The sequence below is a fragment of the Citrus sinensis genome, chromosome 7, assembly GCF_022201045.2.
Source record: "Citrus sinensis cultivar Valencia sweet orange chromosome 7, DVS_A1.0, whole genome shotgun sequence".
Taxonomy (NCBI): Eukaryota; Viridiplantae; Streptophyta; class Magnoliopsida; order Sapindales; family Rutaceae; genus Citrus; species Citrus sinensis.
This window is the reverse complement of record NC_068562.1, coordinates 18046454-18073955: the sequence shown is the minus strand read 5'-3', so window position 1 is coordinate 18073955 and position 27502 is coordinate 18046454. Positions and strand designations below refer to the sequence as shown.

At 31.8% G+C, this 27502-nt stretch overlaps 1 protein-coding gene across 1 annotated transcript; it reads right to left on the bottom strand.

Moving 5' to 3' along the window:
• Positions 1–202: 202 nt before the first annotated feature.
• Positions 203–21226, bottom strand: LOC102610340 (beta-amyrin synthase-like). The gene is given in 19 exon segments (XM_006468040.4): positions 203–415; positions 560–606; positions 609–642; positions 840–920; positions 1662–1839; positions 2607–2750; positions 2843–2889; positions 3716–3772; positions 4263–4361; positions 4464–4586; positions 4686–4805; positions 18776–18889; positions 19011–19199; positions 19466–19632; positions 19943–20027; positions 20119–20316; positions 20408–20497; positions 20600–20788; positions 20887–21226. Coding segments are annotated over 19 exon segments (2289 nt in total). The 5' UTR covers positions 21094–21226; the 3' UTR covers positions 203–295.
• Positions 21227–27502: the final 6276 nt, after the last annotated feature.

Below are 27502 nucleotides of genomic sequence, written 5' to 3'. Positions count from 1 at the left end.
ATCCTCTGTAACACGATAATGAAAATTAGGAATAAAAAATAATAGTAATAATATAAATTCACTCTAGGTGATTAATGTAGGTCAAAAGCCCAATTTACCATACAAAACTATGAATAAAATAGCAGAAACATGGTTGATCACATCTGCCATATGTGTGCATTATTGCATACCATAATTGTAGAGGTACTTTGCCATGTTTACATATTATAATGGCAATGATTCTTATTATATGGTATTATGGTCTTGATTTTGGCTCATAATTGTGTGAAAGATATTTAGAATATCTTAAATAGTTTCAGAAAATCTTGGGCGATTGAAACTTTGAGCGGTATTCTGCCAAAGCCCACATCGGAAAAATGTTTCTATATGTTGGATAGTGTAACATGCAATTCCCCATAAAAGCTCCAGTGAGTTCCTATCATCGATCAAGCAGCAAGTAATCAATTACACCTCTTTAGAATGAATAATTTTTTCCTTAATTAAATAGTCTTTTTAAATGGAGTAATAGTACCACTACACTTACATAATTATTTTCCTAGTGATTTTACGTAATAATTACCTGTTGAGGGAAATCGCCATCTTCCAGCTGCGAATTTATTAGCAGTTTGCAGCACGGTGAAGAGGAGTAGGATCTCTTTCCATCTAACATAACAACAAATTAAATTCATGTAATGATAAAATGAAAGGAATTACGTTTTCTATATTTGGCAGAATCTATAATTTCTAAGTATCGTACAAGTAGTTGTTAAAGAAATAATTGTTTAGTAATCAGCAACTAATTTATCGCAGCTTTAAAAGTTGTTAAAGAGATAATTGTTTAATAATTAGCAACTGATTACCTGTCCAGCATGAATTAAACCCATCATAGCCCATGAAGTTTGTACTAAATTCGATCTATTTCCTTCCAGAGGTATATATTTCTACATCACCAAACACAATGATTATCATTTTGCAAAAATCACTAATCTTCTAATTGTAAAACTGAAAAATAATAAAAGAATTTGGAAGATTAGTTACTATACTCCAAGAAAACCAATTGAAAATTTAGGTAGTAATTTGTCCTTTTGTTTGTTCAAATTTGAACATGTCTAAACTCTAAATGATCTGCATATATAAATTTGAGTAATATTTACCTTAATAAAACCTTTTCCCTGCTTGTATTTTTTTATGAGAATAAATATTTGAAAAAATATTAGAACAATATTTTTCACATATTTCATTTAGATATGAATAAATGAAAATAAAACTTATTTTGTTCAAATTTATACTTCCAATTCTATTCAACTTTTATCAAATGAATTCGGACTTATCAAATTCAGACTTACTTACATTTCACATAAAGACTAATTAAAGCTATCACACTCTATGTAGTCCGAAAATATGTTAAGTCAAAATTTTACAGTTATGTTTAATAAAAGTATCTGAATGACTAAAACTGGATTACATTTAGTCATAACGATGCTATAGCAAAATGTGAAAATCTAGTGGAAGAACCAGAACTTCATTTTATATTAGTACTATTTTAGGATCTAATATTTTTTATTTTATAATCGCCAATTCCATTTATTGATGAATTCATGTGAACAATAAAGTTAATGCTATTTTAGAGAATTAAACCTTTTGTACATTTATAATTATTAATAAAATCCAAATAAAATAACCTTATTTGGGCAGGAACGGTAACTCTCTCCCCAACCACCATCGTCGCATTGAATTTTGAGTAAAAAATCTGTTGCTTTGCGTATAGCTAAACAATTACTGTAAGTCTTTTTGGCAGCGACTAGCCCTGAAATTGCAAACCATGTACCGTACGTGAAGCAGATTCCCCAGCCACCATACCTGTAAAAGCATAATTAGTTCTTTATATTTAATTTTCTAGGCTCCGCTAAAATCTTCGTAGCAATTGAATGACTATTTAAATGTTTTTAATTATTTTATGGGTTTTGTTGACCATTGAAAGTTAGAAAGAATTAAAAATAATGGGGTAAAACTGCTCATTTAGTCCCTATAGTCAATTATTTAGTTAATCTTTATATTTTAACAAATATCTAAAATACCCTTGACAATACTTCTATATATATTGGATCTAGTTTTTCAAGGATAAAATAATGTTTCTACTATCTAATATAACTTAATATTCATACAAAGCGGGCATGCAAATTGCAACATATGACGAAGAAGGTTTTTGGTGATCCAAAAGCATTTCTCCTTATTTATTCACTACTTAATCGCTAACACCTGTATATATATATATTATCATAATTGGTTGAAATATACACGTAATAAGAAGTGAATGAAAAAGAAGCAATGCTTTAAGAGTGCTCAAGACTTTTTCCATACAATAAAACAAATTACAATTGACATTTTTTATAATTTTTAAAAATATAATAACTAATTACAGGTAATTGATTCAAACTGTAGGACTGAAAGGAGCATTTAAAATATATAATAATGTGCTACTGCTTGGTCACTCACATTGATGGTAGAGAATTGAATTTCATTATAGGGTATAGAATTGAATTATTATCAAACTATTTGAAAAAAGAAGGGGGGAGGGGAGGAAGCACACACGTTGATGTAATCATTCTTTTATGGCGGAAACGTACCAAGAACCGTCAAGTTTTTGTGTGTCTTCAATAAATTTCGCAGCATTCCGGATAAAGTTTTCAACGTCTTTTGCCTTGTGTTTCGGATATAACTTCTTAAACAAAGTCATTGCCTTCAATGCCGATGCAGTGCACTCAACTTTACTGGATCCAACACAATTCAAAATTTCTAATAAGTCCAGCAGAATTTATAGCAAGAATGTATATGATCAAACGCAAATTTGAAGAAATCTTACTCATGTTCAATGATGACTTCGTCAAAGAATTCTATAGGATTGAGCGACTGAACATGGAAAACAAAAAACCCATGAATATAGATGATATTGAAGTTTTTCTTTTTATTAAGGTGGATGTGCGCGAAGCTCAAATCCATTTTTTAGCCTACTACCCTTTTAGCCAATTACCTCTTAAGAAAAATTTATGTGAGATAATCCTACCATAACATCATTGCTAATATGACCAAACTATCCAACAAATCTTTGACATATGGAAGAGAGAGGCAATTTTTAAATTTAGAATTGATAATGGGACCAACCGAAGGGTCCATTACAATTACGTGGTGGGTCCCATCACTATAAACTAAAAAATTACCTCTATTTTTCATGAATCAAAATTTTGTTGGACGGTCCTACCACATCATCGCATAGTGTTGAAGTAGGACTATTCCACATAAATTTTTTTCTCCATCTTCCTTAAAATTCGAACTTTGTAGTTTTTTTTTATTGCATGAGATTATTACTCATAATACAATATTTTATATGATGCTATAATTGTTATTTACAATTACATAATTATTGTGATTAGTTTACATTAAATCTTATATAATATTGTTCAGATTTTAACATTCTCTAATATTTGAGGGACTTCAACCTTCACACAATAGATGAGTAAGAAAATTTAAATTAAATCCCCACAATATTTCGGTAGAGATTTGAACCACTTCCCTTACACTTGTGAGGGAGTGACTCTACCCATTAGGCTAAGGCCCAGAGGTTTTGAACTTTATAGTTAGTCAAACAAAATTGTTTGGAAACCACTCCATCAAACTCTTGAGATTAATTGAGTAAGGTTACTGAGAAAAGTTTTGTATATGTTGAATTTATTTTTACCTCTAACCATGATGGTGCTCTCCTTGGCTCCCAGGCTGGTACTCCACCAGTTTGACTCTACATAAAATTTTTTGGAATAAATAATAGCCAAAGAAGAATTTTTTTTGGGCAAAAATAATTGGCGAGTCCAAACTAAATACATACACAAATGAAGCCTCCTTAATACAATTATTTGCATGTACATCCATCCAATAAAAATTCTGTCATATAATTTTACTAGACAAGTGTACATGTGGATATGCAACTGATGGTTAATAGATATAATTGTGAGATACAAATATAAGAATAATTAAATTCTAACTATATACCATCAAAATGATTTACAGGAGAGAATCCTTATTTATATATACAACCGGTGTCCAAGATTAATTTTCGTTCGGAAGCAGTAAAATTTGGAAACTATATATATATAAAGATAAGATTTACAGGAGAGAATCCTTATTTATATACAACCGGTGTCCAAGATTAATTTTCGTTCGGATGCAGTAAAATTTGGAAACTATATATATAAAGATAAGGTCGCAAATAGAAATTGCTCGCTCCTTACCTGCATAGAAATTATGCAATTAACAGCATCATAATATCTTTCGGGTTCCATTTTTTCACCAACAATTTCTGGTGGCAGCATTGAGAAGTATAGACAACACTACATCCATGAAATACGAAAAATATTATTATAAGGAAAAATTATGACCATTTTGATTGCCATGTGTACCCAAAAATGGCTATTTCAATAATCTCTAATTACCAGTAAGGCTTCTGCAGTACAATCAGAAACTGGCCATCCATGATCTTTATTAGAAAATGTCCACCCTCCTTTAGAAGTGTGACGAAACATGCTTTCAAAATCTCCTGGAGGATTATCAGTGACCTGCAAAATTGCATGCATATATATGTGTGAACGAAAGAAAAAATTGTGGGTGTGCACACCTATATATAAAATTTACAAAACAAAAAAATGAAAAATAACCTGAGACGTTTTAAGGAAGTCATGTGCTTTCATAAGTATTGGACCAATTTCATCAGTGAGATTGCAAGCAAGTAAAGCTTGAACGGCAAAAGCACAGTCCCATGTCTGACTACCGAAACTCTGCATGCATCATTTACGATAATTGTTCAACTTGAAACTATAAAAATGATCGAAACTTTTCTGCTACATACTTTATTACAGTTATAGTGCATTTACTAATAGGTAATCGGAATAGAGTGGAATCAGAATAGGATGGAATCAGAATAAGGAATGAAAATCAGAATAAATTATTTACTTTAACTGTAGGAATTGAAGTCGGCATGAACTGTATTGTCATTGATGTGTTTACTTTATCTTAAAATCAGAATGGATTGTTACAAGTTATTAAACTAACCTTAATTGATTATTGTCATTATTTATTATAATAACTATGATTATTATTCTTATTATTAAAAATAATTATTGGTAATAATAATAATAATTTATAATCAGTAAAATAAAAATAGTAATTATTATTATTAGCAATAATAATAAATATGAATTATAATGTCTAATATTTATAACAATAATAATTATTTTTATAACAACAATTTATGTTGATAATAGTAATTACTATTAAAATTATTAGTAATTATAATTAATACTTATTATTATTGGTAATAATAATAATAATAATAATAATAATAATTATTATTATTATTATTATTATTATTATTTCCTTCTGGTATCAGAGCCAAAGGGAGGATAGTGTAATACTGTTTAGAAATTTCATGTTTAAAAATCTGTGTTTTATTTTGAAGTTTTGTTGTGTGGTGAATTTCTTACTGGTAGTAAGTCCCGCTTTAGGATAAGGATTTCCGCTTAGGGCTGTAAAACCATACCTGTAGCCATTCTGACAGAACCATAAATTGACCATAGGTTTTTACCCATGGACCCTCTACTCTGTAGAACATCGTCCTTTTCTAGCTCTTCTTCCGGGAAGACTAGCGATTCAAAGCATGTTGTGAGTTTAGAAGAATTCATTATTGAGAACTTTGATAAAGCAATTGATTGTTGGGAACTCCCAAAAGTTTCTAAAGAAAAGATTTACAAAACAAAAAAGCTTGATTTTTTCAAAAATGATTATGTAATAAAGACCGAAGAACATGATATAACCCTTTCAGAGCCATTTGAAACAATTCATTTGTTTTCAGAAAAGTCTTTAAAGAAATTAAGAGAAAAGAATTTTAATTATGTTCATATAGGACTAATCCAGGTTGGCATAAAACCCCTAACCAAAGAAGGCTTGGATACTTCTATCCTCGCTGTCCTTAGAGATGGTCGATTCATCTCTTTTGATGATTCTTTACTAAGTAGTATTGAATCGAGTCTCTGTAAAAGCCCCATATCTTTTGATTGTTATCCAAACATAACAATCTCTCTTAAAGACAAAAACATTTTGAAAAGCATGATTTTACAAATCAAAACGCATAATTATAATATGATTAAAGGATCAGTTTATGTTGCCTTGATTTTTAAGATTTCCTACAAAGCCATGATCTCTGCTTTCAGTACGCAACATAAATTCTAGTAAAAAAGAGATGAGACTCTTCTCTTGCAGACTGATTTGTCCAAAGCCAACACAGTCATTCCAAAACCAATCCAATGGAAAGATGTCCACTTTCCAGAGGAATGGATTTTCGAAGGAGCCGCTCCACCAGCGATTTCGAAACAACTTGAGCCAAATACAGAGTTACAAAATGTGACTCAGTATTCAGATGGTAAAGTTAAACTGTCTTTCAGGAGATCTACTTCGTCCAGATTTTCTGATAAAGATTCGTGCTCAAACATTCCTTCATTAGAAAGAAAGTTTACAAAAGTCCCTTCTGTCATAAATCTCCCTTACCAATCAGTAAAGAGCCAACCTAGGATTTCCACATCGGATATACCTAGTTCTTCCATACGTTCTGTTGACTATGCCACTAGTGTCCCACACCCAATCTATACTAGTAGTCAACATGAACAAAGACAGGACGAGAAGGAACCTTCTCCTCCAACTTCTCCAACATTTTCTGCAGTTACCGAAAATGTTATTAATGTCATTAAAAAAGATTTTGAATTAGACAAAAATCTTCTTCATAATGATTTTTATTCAGAAAGTAATAAAGACAAAAGATTTTTGTTTTTTAAACAATTTTTGAATCAAAGAAAAGAAATCCAACAAAAATATTATGAATTTGTGAATTTACATCAAGTTCATATATTATTTTTTGATTGGTTCGAAATATATTCTTCTGAGAACAACATTTCCTATCCTTTTAAAGAGTCAAACCCTATTACTATTAGGAAGAAAATTCCCAAGTGGAAACTTTCTGATAGTGATAGAACCATAGAATCTGAGCATCCACCTCTTCGGAGTTTAACCGTTGACCACGGTGAACCTCCTGTCCAAATTAGAGCCTCACCGTATAAAATCCCTAAACCTAATGATTCTGATGCCAATTTAAGTAGTATTATTCAACAGAATAATTTCTGTAATACTAACTTAAATACTATAGAAAAACAGTTGACGAGAATAGAAAGCCATTTTCAAAAATCTACTATAGCTGTTTCCTCCGTGTCCCCTGTTCCATCAAAATCGGATTCTGACAAAAAGCTTAAAGAACCTATTTTCAAACCTTTTCAGGTTTTGAAAACTAGTCAAAAGCTTGTCCAAGGGTCAAAATCAGATTTTGCTAAAAGCCATTCGAGAACAACTAGATAGGATAGAAGCTGCTTCTTCCTCATCTAGCAAAATTCAAATAGCCCCTGATACTCCTCAGTCTAGTAAGATAGGAGTATTAGAACAAGACCAAATGTCTACAACCTCTTCTGATCTAGAAGCCTTTAAAGAAGAACCTACCCCAAAAGCCAATAAAATCCATTGGGAACTAGCCCTTCCCACTGTCAAGTCTCCACCTGATTTGACCATAGATAATAGGCCTAGTGCATTAAATCAGTCTCGATATAATGCATCCTCTGTCTATGAGTGGAATATAGATGGAATGTCCGAGTATAACATCCTAGGATTGTTGCAACAGATGACCATGGCAGCCAATGCCTATAAAACCCAATCAGGAACTTCTGACAAAGCCATTGCAGAGATTCTTATTGCAGGTTTTATAGGTCAACTTAAAGGTTGGTGGGATCACCTTCTCACCAAGCAGCAACAATTAGAAATCCTAAATGCTATCCAAATTGATGAGAATGGAGCCCCCATTCTTGACGAATTTAATAACCCAATTCAGGATGCCGTATCCACCCTGATCCTAACCATATCCCTCCATTTCATAGGTGACCCTTCTCACCTTAGAGATAAAAATGCTGAGTTACTGCATAATTTAAGATGTAGGAAACTTAGTGAATTCCAAGATTACCAAACCACCTTCTTCACCAGACTCTTTCTCAGAGATGATGCAAATCATATAACCTGGAAAGAGAAGTTCTTAGCAGGTTTACCTACTCTTCTAGGTGAAAAGGTTAGAAATTCCATTAAAGCCCTTTATGACAATCGTATTCACCTATGGTGAACTAGTCAGTTTCGTCAACAAAGAAGGCTTAAAGATCTGTCAAGATTTGAAATTACAGAAACGACTTAAATGGGAGCTTAGGAAATCTAAGCAAGAATTAGGTAGTTTCTGTAAACAATTCAATTATGACCCCTTTAAAACTTCCACTTCCAAAGATTGTAATGGTGAGTGTTCTTCCAGACCTCACAGGAAACATTACAAATCCAAAAGCTATAGAAAGCCTTCCAGAAATTTAGAGAATCTTCTTATAAGAAACCCCAGAGGTCTTACAAGAAGCCCAACTTCTCTAAGAAAAAAGATTTTAAACCTAAGCACAAAGCCCCTTTCAACTACAAAGAAGCCATATGCCATAAGTGTGGTATAAAAGGCCATACTGTAAAATATTGCAGAATGAATCGAAAGCTTCATGAACTTGGCCTTGATGAAGAAATCCTCTCCAAAGTCGCCCCTCTTCTTATAGAGTCTTCTGACTCTGAGCCTTCCATGTTGGGAGATAGTGATCCCCTTCAGATCGATGAGCTTATTGACTCAGATACCTCTGCATCTAGCAGTAGTGATTCTGAAACAGATTTTTATTTAAAGAAAATCAATGTTTTGACTAAAGACCAAGAAACCTTTCTAGAGCTCGTAAAACATATTTCTGATCCAAATCTTCAAAAAGAATATCTTGATAAGCTTTTGAAAACCCTAGATTTTAATAAAGCAGAGACTTCCAAAGTTTCAATTGTTAAAAAGAGTTCTTATGATCTTACTGAGATTTTGGATAAGAAGAAAACAAAGAAAACTATCCCCAACATTCAAGACCTCCAAAAGGAGATCAAAGAAATCAAATCTGAGATTAAAGAATTAAAAGAAAAACAAAAAGGTGATTCTGAAACTATCCAACTTCTTTTACAAAAACATTTACAGGATAAATCAGATAATGAATCCAATTCTGATGATGGTGATAACAATGATAAAAGCTTAGAAAACATTGAATCTGTACCCAATGATTTTCTATTTGTTTTAAAACAAATCACCATGAGAAAATATTTGATTAAAATCACTTTAATTTTTTCTGATGATTTTGCAATTGACGCCATTGCCTTTTTTGACACTGGTGCCGATTTAAATTGCATAAGAGAGGACATTGTCCCCAAGAGATTTCATGAAAAAACAAAAGAAAGGCTTTCTGCCGCCAACAATTCAAAACTTAATGTTAATTCTAAAGTTGAAGCTTCAATTCATAATGATGGTTTTGAATTTAAAACTTCTTTTGTTCTTACAAATGACATACATCACGTTGTCATTTTAGGAACTCCTTTTATAAATCTTATCACTCCTTATACTGTCAATTATGATAGTATATCTTTCAAAGCAAAAGATAAAAGGTTTGTTTTTCCGTTTATTAAGAAGCCTAAAACAAGAAATTTAAATATTGTTAAAGCATGTTCTGTTTATCAGAACCAAATCAACAATCTTCTTAGATCAAGACAAAGTGATTTAATGTTTTTACAAAAAAGATTTAAGTTTAAAAAGAATTGAAAGCCAATTACAAAATAATTTCATCCAAAAGAAAATCTCTGATTTTAAAGATCTAATTGAGAAAGAGATTTGTGCCGATCTACCTTCAGCCTTTTGGAACATGAAACAACATTTGGTAGATTTTCCTTATGAAAATTCTTTTGATGAAAAACATATACCTACTAAAGCTCGTCCAATCCAAATGAATATGGATTTGGAACAACATTGTAGAACTGAAATAAAAGATTTGGAGTCTAAAGGACTCATTGTAAAATCTAGATCCCCATGGTCTTGTGCTGCTTTCTATGTAAACAAAAATTCTGAAATTGAAAGAGGAACACCAAGACTAGTCATAAATTATAAACCCCTTAATAAAGCATTGAAATGGATTAGGTACCCAATACCTAACAAAAAGGATTTGCTTCAAAAACTGCATTCTGCTTTCATATTTTCCAAATTTGACATGAAATCAGATTTTTGGCAAATTCAAATTCATCCAAAAGACCGTTATAAAACCGCTTTTACTGTTCTTTTTGGACAGTATGAGTGGACTGTTATGCCATTTGGGTTGAAAAATGCACCTTCAGAATTTCAAAGAATTATGAATGATATTTATAACCCTTATTTTGAATTTTGCATTGTTTATATCGATGATGTTTTGATTTTCTCTCAAACCATCGACCGATATTTTAAACATCTAAAGACCTTTTACCTTGCTACCAGAAAAGCTGGTTTAGCAATCTCTAAGTCTAAAGTCTCTTTGTTTCAAACAAAGATCAGGTTCCTAGGTCACTATATTTCCAAAGGAACCATTACCTCTATTGAGCGTTCTCTTGTATTTGCAGACAAGTTTCTTGATAAAATCCTTGATAAAACTCAATTACAAAGATTTCTAGGAAGTCTAAATTATGTTCTTGATTTCTGTCCAAATATCAATAGGATGTCCAAACCCTTGCATGATAGGTTAAAAAAGAATCATGTTGTCTGGACAGATGAGCATACTAAAGTAGTTAGACTTATAAAAAATTCTGTAAAAAGCATCCCATGTTTATTTCTTGCAAATCCTGCATTACCTAAAATTGTTGAAACTGATGCATCTGATTTAGGTTATGAAGGCATATTAAAGCAAAAAGATAATGATAAGGAATAAATAGTTCAATATGTTTCTGCACATTGGAATGAATGCCAAAAGAATTATTCAACCATAAAAAAAGAAATTCTTTCCATTGTTTTATGCATTTCCAAATTCCAACATGATTTATTAAATAAAAAATTTCTACTTAGAATCAATTGCAAAGCTGCAAAACATGTTTTAGAAAAAGATGTTCAAAACATTGCATCAAAACAAATTTTTGCACGATGGCAAGCCATTTTAAGTGTTTTTGATTTTGATATTGAGTTCATTAAAGGTGATATAAATTTTATTCTTGATTTTCTAACCAGAGAATTTTTGCAAAACAGATAATGCCGCCGAAGAAAAAAGACAAAGGTAAAGTTGTTCTCAAAGATACCGAACCTACAAAAACCCCCATAGAACCCCAATCTACTCCCTCTAAAGAAAAATTACTTTCTTCAGCCATATCCATTAAATCCTGGATTGAAATGGTTGAACAAGAACAAGAAACCCAATACAAAGCCATCTCCTCTGAACAACAAGTAAAAGAGTGGATGAAATCCATTACAAAATCCCCCGAGCTTATGGTTGCCTTACAAGGCATTTCAAAATCTAAAGCCCTTTCTCAAATCCCTGAGGAAGAAGAACAAGCCTCTAAAGAAATTTCAAAACCTCTTTCCCAAAGCCAAAATGTTGTTTTATCTGGTGAAAGTTCATCTACTCAGAAAGTACTTTCCCAGTCAACCTTTTCAAAGAAAACCTCCGATTGGTATGATAAAACCCATTTCCAAAATGTTTTAACTATGGAAGATGGTTTTTACCACACTAATCCTTTCCAAGCAATTTCAAAGTTTTTCCCTAAAGGCTGGTTTTTGAAACTGTAGGATTTAACAAAACCCCAGCCTTATTATTAAAGTATTTTAGAAGCCACTGAGTCTGTAAAGTTTAAACATTTCTTTCTCAGTGAAACCCATTCTAAACCGGCCTATTCCATGGCCACCATCTTAAAAGTTCTGAGCCCAAAACAATGGGGTGACTTACTCCATAATCAAAAACGTTTTCCCTCAAATTTCCAAATGCGTTTACCTCACTGTTTGGTTTTCTCCTACTGGGATTACCAACAAGCCTGGTTTAACACATTTTTTATCCAAAACCCAAAGAAATCTCATTCATGGTTATTTTTCTTTAATTCAAAGATAACTGTTCAAAGCCTTCCAAATTGGTTTAAACAATGGTGGAACTATTTTGGCCCAATCCCTAATATCCTAACACCAAATGCAATCCACTGTTTAAATTTGTTCAAAGCCCATTATACCCCTTCTGAATATGAGAAAAGGTTTCCCCCCTTTCTCTGTTTCTATACAAATTTCTTCCTCCCATGGGTATGGATGTGGAATCTCAGATATCACACTCAAGATACCCAACTTGTACTACAAAGAACATTTAAAGTTAAATAGTGGTCGAAGTTTGATGAACAGTCAAAATTGACTGAAGCCTTAGTCCAAAATTGGCTCTCTACTAAAGGATTTCTCCAACCCACCATCAAACATTCCAAAGCCCAACAAACATTCCTTACCCAAAAATCCAAAGCCCAATCTCTTTTAGCCAGTGCTAAAACTGAAGAAGAGTATTTTAAAGTTATGCAACAGCTTCTCGCCACGAGGTCTGAAACATTTGTTGCAAGTTCCTCCCTCAAGCACCTCTGGAGATGAAGAGCCTTTTATTTCCCTTGGTGATGAAAATGAAGATGATTGCTTCGGCATATTCTCCCCATTAAAGTATTCCAAATAATTATTTTAGTGATAAAAAAAAGTATTTATTTCTTGTACTTTCTTCGGGTGGTCCTCTGGACACAAGTGAGAGCGCACATGTCTCTTCACCCATGTTGTATTTCTTCAAAGTCACTATTCCAACATACGCTCCAAAGATCACTGTTACATACGATCCAAAGGTTATTGTTTTCTCAAGCTCCGCTACAGTGAACAGTGACGATTTCTAAAGATTACTGTATGCTACAGTTCCGCTATAGTCTACAGTTTAATTCTCAATTTGTATAAAACCCGAGAGGAAGACTAAGACTCCTCAGGTTTTTCATTTCAAGTTTAGAACTTCTCTCTCTTCTTCTCTCCCTTCTCTCTAAAAACTCTCTCTCTCTCTCTCTCTGGGAATAGGAATCAGGAATCAGAAGGTAAAAGGAAATTTTCCTGTCTTCGGATTAATTTCCCATAATTTCCCTTTCTTATCTACAAAGCAAAAGCATTCGATGTAAGCATTTTATTTTCAATTTATTTTAAAGAATTAAAGCATTTGTAATTTTAATTAAAGCTTCGCATGCATGTTTAAATTTCTGCACTTTAATTTCAGCAATTTACTTTAAAGCAATTTAAATTTATGCATCCTCTGCAGACTGATCTGTATCAGATCTGCTTTACAACTGCAACGTTCCTCTAAGGCAACGAGATCAGATCTCAATCCTCAGTTGTATTCTTTTTTTTCTCCCTCCATTCCTTCAGAGCACCATTTCTGGGATCCAGATCTGGTACTGTGTATGCACCCTAGCCTTTAGATGTATGTTTGTTGCTAGGCTTGCTCAAAGAACTTAATAATTATTTGGTAAATAAATTTAGTATATCGGCTGGAACTAGAACGTGCGGGATATTGATCTGTTCTAAGTCAGATCTAGTTCCAAAGGCAGACCTGGCTCTGCATCGATCTAGATACAACGCCACGTACCTTTCATAAAACTTGACCAACCGCGCTCCAAAGCAAATCTATTTATTTATTTTAAAGCAGGTAATTTACTTTAAAATTTGACAAAGCCGACCCAAACCAAGCATTGTTTAATTTGAGTTCTTAATAAATTGAATTCCAATCCTTCGATCCTATTTCCTTCTGGTATCCTTTTTGTTAGGTATTGGGTACCTAATCCATTTCAATGCTTTATTAAGGGGTTTATAATTTATGACTAGTCTTGGTGTTCCTCTTTCAATTTCAAAATTTTTGTTTACATAGAAAGCAGCACAAGACCATGGGGATCTAGATTTTACAATGAGTCCTTTAGACTCCAAATCTTTTATTTAAGTTCTACAATGTTGTTCCAAATCCATATTCATTTGGATTGGACGAGCTTTAGTAGGTATCTGTTTTTCATCAAAAGAATTTTCATAAGGAAAATCTACCAAATGTTGTTTCATGTTCCAAAAGGCTGAAGGTAGATCGGCACAAATCTCTTTCTCAATTAGATCTTTAAAATCAGAGATTTTCTTTTGGATGAAATTATTTTGTAATTGGCTTTCAATTCTTTTTAAACTTAAATCTTTTTTGTAAAAACATTAAATCACTTTGCCTTGATCTAAGAAGATTGTTGATTTGGTTCTGATAAACAGAACATGCTTTAACAATATTTAAATTTCTTGTTTTAGGCTTCTTAATAAACGAAAAAACAAACCTTTTATCTTTTGCTTTGAAAGATATACTATCATAATTGACAGTATAAGGAGTGATAAGATTTATAAAAGGAGTTCCTAAAATGACAGCATGATGTATGTCATTTGTAAGAACAAAAGAAGTTTTAAATTCAAAACCATCATTATGAATTGAAGCTTCAACTTTAGAATTAACATTAAGTTTTGAATTGTTGGCGGCAGAAAGCCTTTCTTTTGTTTTTTCATGAAATCTCTTGGGGACAATGTCCTCTCTTATGCAATTTAAATCGGCACCAGTGTCAAAAAAGGCAATGACGTTAATTGCAAAATCATCAAAAAAAATTAAAGTGATTTTAATCAAATATTTTCTCATGGTGATTTGTTTTAAAACAAATAGAAAATCATTGGGTACAGATTCAATGTTTTCTAAGCTTTGATCATTGTTATCACCATCATCAGAATTGGATTCATTATCTGATTTATCCTGTAAATGTTTTTGTAAAAGAAGTTAGATAGTTTCAGAATCACCTTTTTTTTTCTTTTAATTCTTTGATCTCAGATTTGATTTCTTTGATCTCCTTTTGGAGGTCTTGAATGTTGGGGATAGTTTTCTTTGTTTTCTTCTTATCCAAAATCTCAGTAAGATCATAAGAACTCTTTTTAACAATTGAAACTTTGGAAGTCTCTGCTTTATTAAAATCTAGGGTTTTCAAAAGCTTATCAAGATATTCTTTTTGAAGATTTGGATCAGAAATATGTTTTACGAGCTCAAGAAAGGTTTCTTGGTCTTTAGTCAAAATATTGATTTTCTTTAAATAAAAATCTGTTTCAGAATCACTACTGCTAGATGCAGAGGTATCTGAGTCAATAAGCTCATCGATCTGAAGGGGATCACTATCTCCCGACATGGAAGGCTCAGAGTCAGAAGACTCTATAAGAAGAGGGGCGACTTTGGAGAGGATTTCTTCATCAAGGCCAAGTTCATGAAGCTTTCGATTCATTCTGCAATATTTTGCAGTATGGCCTTTTATACCACACTTATGGCATATGGCTTCTTTGTAGTTGAAAGGGGCTTTGTGCTTAGGTTTAAAATCTTTTTTCTTAGAGAAGTTGGGCTTCTTGTAAGACCTCTGGGGTTTCTTATAAGAAGATTCTCTAAATTTCTGGAAGGCTTTCTATAGCTTTCGGATTTGTAATGTTTCCTGTGAGGTCTGGAAGAACACTCACCATTACAATCTTTGGAAGTGGAAGTTTTAAAGGGGTCATAATTGAATTGTTTACAGAAACTACCTAATTCTTGCTTAGATTTCCTAAGCTCCCATTTAAGTCGTTTCTGTAATTTCAAATCTTAACAGATCTTTAAGCCTTCTTTGTTGACGAAACTGACTAGTTCACCATAGGTGAATACGATTGTCATAAAGGGCTTTAATGGAATTTCTAACCTTTTCACCTAGAAGAGTAGGTAAACCTGCTAAGAACTTCTCTTTCCAGGTTATATGATTTGCATCATCTCTGAGAAAGAGTCTGGTGAAGAAGGTGGTTTGGTAATCTTGGAATTCACTAAGTTTCCTACATCTTAAATTATGCAGTAACTCAGCATTTTTATCTCTAAGGTGAGAAGGGTCACCTATGAAATGGAGGGATATGGTTAGGATCAGGGTGGATACGGCATCCTGAATTGGATTATTAAATTCGTCAAGAATGGGGGCTCCATTCTCATCAATTTGGATAGCATTTAGGATTTCTAATTGTTGCTGCTTGGTGAGAAGGTGATCCCACCAACCTTTAAGTTGACCTGTAAAACCTGCAATAAGAATCTCTGCAATGGCTTTGTCAGAAGTTCCTGATTGGGTTTTATAGGCATTGGCTGCCATGGTCATCTGTTGCAACAATCTTAGGATGTTATACTCGGACATTCCATCTATATTCCACTCATAGACAGAGGATGCATTATATCGAGACTGATTTAATGCACTAGGCCTATTATCTATGGTCAAATCAGGTGGAGACTTGACAGTGGGAAGGGCTAGTTCCCAATGGATTTTATTGGCTTTTGGGGTAGGTTCTTCTTTAAAGGCTTCTAGATCAGAAGAGGTTGTAGACATTTGGTCTTGTTCTAATACTCCTATCTTACTAGACTGAGGAGTATCAGGGGCTATTTGAATTTTGCTAGATGAGGAAGAAGCAGCTTCTATCCTATCTAGTTGTTCTCGAATGGCTTTTAGCAAAATCTGATTTTGACCCTTGGACAAGCTTTTGACTAGTTTTCAAAACCTGAAAAGGTTTGAAAATAGGTTCTTTAAGCTTTTTGTCAGAATCCGATTTTGATGGAACAGGGGACACGGAGGAAACAGCTATAGTAGATTTTTGAAAATGGCTTTCTATTCTCGTCAACTGTTTTTCTATAGTATTTAAGTTAGTATTACAGAAATTATTCTGTTGAATAATACTACTTAAATTGGCATCAGAATCATTAGGTTTAGGGATTTTATACGGTGAGGCTCTAATTTGGACAGGAAGTTCACCGTGGTCAACGGTTAAACTCCGAAGAGGTGGATGCTCAGATTCTATGGTTTTATCACTATTAGAAAGTTTCCACTCAGGAATTTTCTTCCTAATAGTAATAGGGTTTGACTCTTTAAAAGGATAGGAAATGTTGTTCTTAGAAGAATATATTTCGAACCAATCAAAAAACAATATATGAACTTGATGTAAATTCACAAATTCATAATATTTTTGTTGGATTTCTTTTCTTTGATTCAAAAATTGTTTAAAAAACCAAAATCTTTTGTCTTTATTACTTTCTGAATAAAAATCATTATGAAGAAGATTTTTGTCTAATTCAAAATCTTTTTTAATGACATTAATAACATTTTCGGTAACTGCAGAAAATGTTGGAGAAGTTGGAGGAGAAGGTTCCTTCTTGTCCTGTCTTTGTTCATGTTGACTACTAGTATAGATTGGGTGTGGGACACTAGTGGCATAGTCAACAGAACGTATGGAAGAACTAGGTATATCCGATGTGGAAATCCTAGGTTGGCTCTTTACTGATTGGTAAGGGAGATTTATGACAGAAGGGACTTTTGTAAACTTTCTTTCTAATGAAGGAATGTTTGAGCACGAATCTTTATCAGAAAATCTGGACAAAGTAGATCTCCTGAAAGACAGTTTAACTTTACCATCTGAATACTGAGTCACATTTTGTAACTCTGTATTTGGCTCAAGTTGTTTCAGAATCCCTGGTGGAGCGGCTCCTTCGAGAATCCATTCCTCTGGAAGGTGGACATCTTTCCATTGGATTGGTTTTGGAATGACTGTGTTGGCTTTGGACAAATCAGTCTGCAAGAGAAGAATCTCATCTCTTTTTGACTGGAATTTATGTTGCGTACTGAAAGCAGAGATCATGGCTTTGTAGGAAATCTTAAAAATCAAGGCAACAGGAACTGATCCTTTAATCATATTATAATTATGTGTTTTGATTTGTAAAATCATGCTTTTCAAAATGTTTTTGTCTTTAAGAGAGATTGTTATGTTTGGATAACAATCAAAAGATATGAGGCCTTTACAGAGAATCGATTCAATATTACTTAGTAAAGAATCATCAAAAGAGATGAATCGACCATCTCTAAGGACAGCGAGGATAGAAGTATCCAAGCCTTCTTTGGTTAGGGGTTTTATGCCAACCTGGATATGAACATAATTAAAATTCTTTTTTCTTAATTTCTTTAAAGACTTTTCTGAAAACAAATGAATTGTTTCAAATGGCTCTGAAAGAGTTATATCACGTTCTTCGGTCTTTATTACATAATTATTTTTGAAAAAATCAAGCTTTTTTGTTTTGTAAATCTTTTCTTTAGAAACTTTTGGGAGTTCCCAACAATCAATTGCTTTATCAAAGTTCTCAATAATGAATTCTTCTGAACTCACAACATGCTTTGAATTGCTAGTCTTCCCGGAAGAAGAGCTAGAAAAGGACTATGTTCTACAGAGTAGAGGGTCCATGGGTAAAAACCTATGGTCAATTTATGGTTCTGTCAGAATGGCTACAGGTATGGTTTTACAGCCCTAAGCGGAAATCCTTATCCTAAAGCGGGACTTACTACCAGTAAGAAATTCACTACACAACAAAACTTCAAAATAAAACACAAATTTTTAAACATGAAATTTCTAAACAGTATTACACTATCCTCCCTTTGGCTCTGATACCAGAAGGAAATAATTATTATTATTATTATTATTTTGATAATAGTAAATATTATTATTATAATAGTAATACTATTATAATTATTAATTATTTTAATTAATATTAATAATAAACATTTTATTATTTTTATAATATAATAACAATAATTAGTTTGATAATATTAATTACTATTATTATTATGAAAAGCTTATTGTGATGATGATGATGAAAGAAGGAGGGAATTAAGGAGAAAATCCCATTGACAGAGAACAGCTAAAAAGAGAGGATTGACTGTATGAGGAGGTGATCAGGAAAACCTGCACTCTCATTCCATCTTCTCCCATCCAAAAGTATTCACCGATCCTGGCAAGATGCTTCTTGAAATAATCACCATTAGGATCTTCCGCCCAACAGGAGAGCATGTTCAGCGGCTGTTCGATTGCATGTATCGATTAACACTTATTTGTTATATGAATCTCACAAATATGAGTGTAGCTTATGATCTAAATAGTAATAATATTACACATATTGCCATATTTCTAAATTGATTACCTTTTCAACACATCCAATGGTCATGTACCGACTGGCCTCATCTTCATAATGAATGTGAGTCATTGCCGCTTCTAGAGACTTCTCTCGCAATTTGTTAAGGGGCCATCGATTAAGAACAGGCTCAACTTGATTATGTAGTGCATCCCAAAGCAAGTTTTGAACAGTTGTATGAGGAAAGAAGAGATCCTCCTGCAATAAAAATGTTTTCATGATCCTTCAATCAATCAATAAAGTCTCTCAATGGATTAACTAATTTTATTTGAAGGATTGAGCCTCCATTCGTTACGGTATTTCGTGGCTGCGTGAGTCATAGTCGTTGTGGAATAAAAGCCCTAGTTATTTCCATAACACAATTGCCAACAAGTTAAAATAAACGAAGTTCTCTCGTAATTAACCCCGAAGTTTTCCCCAAAAGAAGTTCAAATAAATAAAGAAATCAATTTAGTTAAACGAACCTTTGCACATAAATGCCGCAATTTACTCCAATTAATCTCATCGTAAGGTTGGATGTAAATCTCTTCTCTCAATTGTAAAACAAGTGGTGTGATTGGACCGACAAATCTTTTTCCATAAAAATAACTCATAGGCATGTATGTCAACCGGCAGTAGCAAAGCAATTTTCCTGTATTTTTGAAACAAAGTGAATATTCAGAATAGTAAATGAATTCACAACAGATTCTACAACTTAGTCGGAGATGTCGCAGATCAATTTAATTTCAATTCAAAATTGAAATTATATCAACTCCTCTATTTAATTACTCATAACTAAAGTTAGCCTCTTTAAAGAAAGCAAAAATCTTGACTTTTTAATTACTTTATTGCCATATATAAGTCACTAAGTGCTCTCTAATGATCATTTTCAATATTTCTTTATTTCATAATAATCATAATGAATTATGTTCATGACGATATTTCAAGTGCTATGAACTAACCTGGACTGATGGGAAGAAAATGAGGAAGTTTCCAAAATTCTGGAGGCATTGGGTTGCATCCAGACCAATCATATACACCAAGAATCTACCAGACAAAAAATTAAGTAATTATTTAATTATTAGGAAAACAATTTTGTTATACACAATCAAGATTTCAGTGGATTAAAACTATATACTGAAAGCCAAGTCTTTCCCCAAGATGGTATGCTGGTTGCTCCACCGCGATCAAGAATCCATTTTCGAGCTCTTGTACAACCGCTGTTCTCACCACCATCGGGTCCTTCTCCGAGTAAACGCATACAGATGTAGTTAAAAACAGTACCAAACATTGTGCTGTGACCCTCAACGTGTAATCCCCATCCCCCATCTTCATTCTGCATATATAATTCACATAATATTTCTATTCCAAATTATTCAACTTGCATGAGAAATCAAACTAATCAAAATGATTAAATTTTGAAATACCTGATGATTGCAAATGTAACGAAGCATTTCTTTACGATGTTCAGTAGAGAATATAATGTTAAGATGGCCAGTAATGTATAAACAAATAACCTACACATTTTTAAATTTTAAAACTAGGTTAATAGTTAAATGAATAAAAGAATATAATATAGTGCCTGTAAATTTGTGAGAATTATGAATTACGATAATTACCATTGGGGTATTGAAAAACAAGGGGCCAGAATTATCAGCAGGCCAGTGACCATGGCTAGATTGCAAGGCTGAAAATATGTTAACTGCCCTCCGCAATGCGGTTTTGGCAATTTCAGGTGTTATCTCCTCCCCACGGTCACCAATTTTAACTTGCGGAATTGTTTGTTTGAATTTCTTCTCTCTTAAAATCTGCAATTAATTAATAAAAAATTATCTTTTTTTGTTAATTAAATAACCAAAGAAATGAAAAGGAAAACAAATTTGTACTTGTGCATTAAATAAAATACCTGAATTTGCCAAAGGAGATCAGAAGAATTTTTAACATTAAAGCGGTTTTTTAAGTAATTTAACCGAGCCTCTTCAACCTCAGCTAGCTCTTCAACGGAGCCTGCATCAGGATCAAATTCCCAAATTTGCCTACCTGCAAAGTTGTTTGTGCTGAATATGTATGGATCATTTTTTGTCCCATAATCTCCAATCTTAAGCCTCCACATTCTTTTTAATTCTCTGCTGAGTAGTAGTAGTGCTGGCTACATCACATGCAAAATTAAGGGTTACGATGATTATTTTTATAAGCTTATCATTGATTCAAGTAACATTGTCACCAGTCACAAGGCATCAATTCTCATGTCAAGTGAGAACAAATGGTTGGTGATTCTGTCAACACAAGTTGTTGTCACAGTAATTTTATACACGGTTGAAAAGAAAAAGAGTATGTAAGACTGTAAAGGGAATAAATTATGAAATTATAAAAATATTATTAATTATTATTGTATGTCAATTTGTAACTTTCTAATATTAGCGACGATGTTATACTATACTAGTATAATTTTATTTCACTTAGACAAATCAAAACATTTTTTATAATAAGTTAAAGAAGTAGTATCATTTTAGCTCCTTATGATTTCAATTCATTCAATAAATATATAATTTAATCATGTTGTAAAATAAGTCTCTAACTCTAGTGGGGATAAAAAATAGAGTTGAATTGGGGATATATTTGTAAAAACAAATAAAAGCTATACGGCAATATTAAAAAAAAAAGGAAAAAAATTTAAGGGGTATTAGTGAATTTTTTCCGGGCTAGCCTGTAGGTCCATCTCTGCTTAAATATAAGTTTATGTGTGTGTGTGTGTTTGTATGTATGTATGTATCTGTGTGTGTGTGTATATATATGTACATATCACAATGAAGAACTGTTTAGATGATGAGTCCTGATGATAATTAATTCACGAAAACAATCATATATTACAAAAATGTGTATCATATTCAAAACAGTTCTTAAAAGAATCGAAAGTAGTTAGCAGTTAGCAGTTAGCAGTTACAGATAATATTAAAGCAAACAAAGAAAAATGTTGATGGCAATAAATGTCTGGAAATTCGTTAGGTACGATACTTAGTTGATGCATTAATAAAAGAAAAAACGTCATAAATCCGTCGTACAGATATTCTACACATCTTACATTTGCTTGTCTTCTGAGGATTTTATAACACCTGCACATTATTAGTTATTTATGATTTAGATGTATTATCTTTTTGTTTTAATTTTTGTCAACTATCAAATTTGATTTGATTGATTTAAAAAAAAAAGAAAAAGAAAAAGAAAAAATAAGATTCTTCCCTCAAGTGATGTTTGGTTCGAGTTTGGGATTATAACATTCTTCCCTCATTTGGTAGGATTCTCCTTCTACACTAAGCCTTATTTCTAGATATGTCAATGGATTTGTAAGCTACAGATTCTCTTAGCATGCTACTTTATTTGTACTTTTATGTTATTGTTTGTCTTAGCTTTATTTTATTTTATTTTTTAGGAGTAAAGCCCGTTATATCTCCCCCTAAATTTTTCCAATTTTTTTATTTAATAAAAACGTTTCCTGTTTAGGTGAAGAGTCTTCATGATAATTAATTCACAAAAACAATCATATACTACAAAAATGTGCACTATGTTAAAAAAAAATCTTAAAAATCTAGAGAAGTTAGTGGTTAGTGCCTTAAAGGTGATCTTAAAGCAAATAAAGAAAATGTTGATGACAATAAATGTGCGGCGACATATTTAAAAGATCTTTAACTTAAGACCAAAATTAGTTAAGAAAGACAACATGATGTTAACATGAATATGTTAATAATATTGATTTTGATGATAACAAATTTTAAATGGTTTTTGATTAAAATGTTGGAGCTATACCTTAATAAACGAGAGCCTTATAATAATTCCAATTATATTCATAAAAGTTGGATAACTGTTAAAATTCAAATTGGAAAATGATTCTCTGCAAAATCTGGCTTAAAATGCAATTCTGGAAATAAACGGTAAACCGTTTTCTTTTAAACGGTAAATCGTTTTCTTTTAAACGGTTAACCGATTAAAATCAGAGAGCAACAAATTGCCTAAGCTCTAACCGATTAAGAAAAACGAAAAACACAAAAGGCTGGGAAGGCTACTGGAATTTAACGGCGAACCGTTTTATTTAAATGGTTAACCGATAAAATCCAGAATTGAAAATTAATCTCTGGACACTAACGGTGATCCGACATCTTGATAACGGCTCGCCGACATCAAAATTGAAGATTAGTCTCTGGACACTAACGGTGATCCGACATCTTGATAACGGCTCGCCGACATCGAACATAATTGAAGATTAGTATTTGAACACTAACGACGATCTGACATCTAGATAACGGTGATCCAACAATTTAAAATTTGGCCTAACAGTAACTTTTGACTAGCCTAAATGGTTAACCCTTAATGGCTAACGGTGAGCCATTTTCGGATAGACAGTTTGTAACGGCTAGTTTTTCAACTCCAACTATAAATAAGCTCATACAAATTCAAATAAGGTTGATCACAACACGACCATTGAGCTTATATTTGAGAATACAATCTTCATAGAGCTTTAAACACATTCTTGTTTCATCTATTCACACATTGGGCATTGATTTGTAATCTTAAATATTGTGTGAGAGAAAAATAATTTTTAATCTTTTACTTTGAGTGATTGTATGTGTTGGGATACACTTGAGTTAAGAGATTGGGGATAATCTCTTGTTGTAAAGGTTCGTTGACACTTTGGAAGTCAAGTGTAAGCATTTAAAGCCTTGGAGGCTTGCTTAGTGAAATCCTCAAACCCAGAAAGTTTGGAGGCGTGGACGTAGGCGAGGTTGGCCGAACCACGTAAAAATCTTCGTGTTTGAATCTCTCTTCCCTTATCTTTTTATATTGTAACTGATTTAATTGTTATTCTATTAAATTCATTTTAGATTTGCATGATAATTTATTTTAGAATCAAATAATTTTTTAGAATCCCAATTCACCCCCCTCTTAGGTTGCATACTTGTATTTCACATGAATCTGCCGTACGAATTGTCAACTCATCCTAAATTTGCTTGTCTTTTCGACGACATATTTAAAAAGATCTTTAACGTAAGACCAAAATTAGTTAGTTAAGGCAATATGAATCCGCCGTACGGATTCTCAACTCATCCTAAATTTACTTGTTTTTTTAAAGATTTTATAACGCGTGCATATTTTTAATTATGTATAATTTAGATGAATCATCTTTTCATTTTTATTATCATCAATCACCAATATTAACTCAATGGATCACAAAGAAAACAAATAAACCAAAAGTTAAGATTAGAAAAAGATCTGAAACCTTTGAACTATATCATAATTTAGCAGATTAAGTAAAGAATATGAAAATCTAATTGTAAATTTTTCATATTACATGGTTCGAACCCTGAAGAGAAATAGCAATTAGCTGAAGATAAGCAATACTCAAGTGATGTTTGGTTCATTTGGCAGGATTCTTCTTCTCCTTCTAGAGATGTCAATGGATTTCCAAGATAGAGATTTAGCACTAAGCCTTATTTCTAGAGATGTCAATGGATTTCCAAGCCACAAATTGTCTTAGCATGATGCTTCATTTGCATTTCTATATGTTGTTGTTTGTTGTAGCCTTTCGGGAAAAGGACATCATACCCTGAAAGAATGGATAAATGGTCATTCAAATCCTTAAATCTTAAAAAAAAGGACACCAAAATACTTTTTGATAATAATATTCTTTGAATATAACAACTAAAAAGTTAACTTTAGAATTTTTAATAAATACAAATATTATATAAATAATGTTATCTATTTAATAGACTAAAAATATTAAAATATTTTTATATTTAACTAAATTTAAATATATAAATTACTATATTTATTTTAATAATATATTTTTATTTATTGTAGAGATTTTAAATAAATATTTGTGTTAAATACATTTTACAATTAAAAAAAATCACATATTTTATGTTTCTATTTATTATAAAATTTACTTTAATATAATAAAATATATCTAATAGATTATAAAATATTTAAAATATTTTTAAATATTAAAATTACTTTAAAATGTATATATTATTACATTTATTTTAATCTTATATTTCTATTTATTATAAAATATTGAAGTCAATTTTTTTGTGTTAATAAAGGCATTTTGATAAAAATGATATTATAGTCAAAAGGTGATTTTAGTGTCCATTTTTTAAAACTTGAGGGCTTTTATAATCATTTTTCCACACTTTAGATAGATATCCTTTTTACTAGATGTCTCTCCCAGAATTTTGTTTAACTTTCCTTTGTTTAATAAAAATTATACGCACACACAAAAGATGTTTGGTTCAAGCAATCGGAAAATATTAGGAAAAGGATAAGATTAAAAAAAAAAAAAAACCGAGATAAGGACAGTAACAGGGTAGGACTTGGTGGAGTCGTGGTTTTTTGTTTTTTTTTTCCTCTCGTTCCCCATCCCATTTTCTATGTTAACACACATTCTGTAATAAATTTGGGGATGAGGATTTTTCATGCAATGAATGGTATCATTATCAGGACATCCCTACTCTATACATCACCCTACCTGTTGTATATACATAATTTTCAATAATATAAAAATTAAAACAACTTTTAACTTCTTCTATATATGTAAAAAAAAAAGGTGAGCAAAATTTAAATTATTTTTTAGCCCCTAATCCCTTGGAATTTGAATATGGGTGGCTAAGCAAAGACAATTACTTCAAAATCTTTCAGTTAAGCCCCCTCAGGCTTCAAAATTAAGAACAAATTCTTTTTTTGAAAGAAGAAAAAAGCCAGAGGTATGAAAAACCCAAATTGATAATCAGGTAGGAAATTAAAGAAACTCAATTGAAGGAGGTTACTTCATGGCCAAGTAAATTAAATATTTATGGGATTTTGGAGTCTTTAACGAAGCAATTCTAATACTCCTTTATTAGGGTTTGGCATGAAATGCACTACCAATATAAAGAGTAGTATTTCATATGTTGTGCTTAGAATTCAATTAGTTTTAAATTTCACTCGCAAGAGCACAAATCTACTAAAGTATAGATTATTGGAAAATAAGTACGAACCCATAGGGATTGCCTATTAAAATTGAAAAGCTAAACTAATCCTATATCAATTTGATCCTAACATAGTTAACCAAGAATGTGTAAGGATGCAAAAGATGATAAACTTAACAAGAAAGTAAATCAAAGTGAGATAAAATTTCAAAAGTGATAAAATACTAAGGCTTTGCGAATCCATTACTATTAAGGTAGTGTTTACTTGTTGGAGTGGGAGTGAGGAGTCTGAATTCCTCCCACTCCAGTATTTATTTACTAACTTTTAGGGAGTGAGTGAGAATCCCACTCCGTGAGACCCACCTTTTTTTGGAGTGGGGAGTGGGATTCCCACTCCCATGGGGGGAGGTGGGAGTGGGAATCCACTCCATCCTCTTCCATTTTTATCCTTATATTTAATCAAATAAAATAAAATAATATCATATTGATTTAAATAATATTATTATATTATTTTATAAATTATACTTATTAAAAAAATAATTTATATTGATTCTAAGTTAAAATTACTTAAAAATAATATTATTATACTCATAGAGAATTAATAATATTACTATATACTCTTTTTATTTGAAAATATAATATTATTATATTTATTTAAAAATAATAGTATTATATTTATTTAACACTAGTAATTAATAATAATAAATATTTTATTCTAAGAAAATATTAATTTTGTATTATGTTATTAATAATAATGTTTCATTTGCGTTGCTCTTAATAATAATTTTTTATTTACATAATTAAAATTAATTTTAATAAAAAATTATTTACATAATTAAGAATATTAATAATTATTATTAATTTACAAATATAATAAAATAAATATTTTATTTTTCAAATATATTTTTTTATTAATTTTGTAATTAAAAATTATAATTCTTTAAATAAAGATAAAATTATAATTTAAAATCATTTACTCACAATTCTATGCTCTCATTCCAGATGCGGATATCCGGTAGATGTGGCTGATGTACGATGACGTGGGCCCAGGTGGTGATGGGGTTGTGCATGTGGCATTGCTACTTCAAAAATCGATGCTTCACTCGTGCTGACGTTACCAGCTGATGTGGCAAAGCTGTGGCCCAACATCCTGATGATGTAGCTGATAATTGGATGGCGTGGGCCCAGGTAATGTGTGGCTGAGCATGCGGCGTTGATGTGGGCAACTAACATAGAGCAACACCCAAGACTCCCATACTAGAGGTGCAATCTCTTTGCAACGGCAACACACACCATATCTGATAATGAAATCCAAAAGTTATTTTATATAGTTCAAACAAAATTTTAAATATTGACAAATTTTTAACTTTAATTTAACAGTTAATTTCATCTCATTTTTTGTTCTTGTAGTGTGTGAATTAATTTAATTAAAAACCATTCTCAAAATCTTTAATATCAATAACATTTGCCTTGAACAAAGAAAAGAGAAGGTCAAATTAATCTTTTCATCTTGATTTCTAATTTTTTTTACAGGTTTTTATGTGCATTTTTTTTATTTTTTTT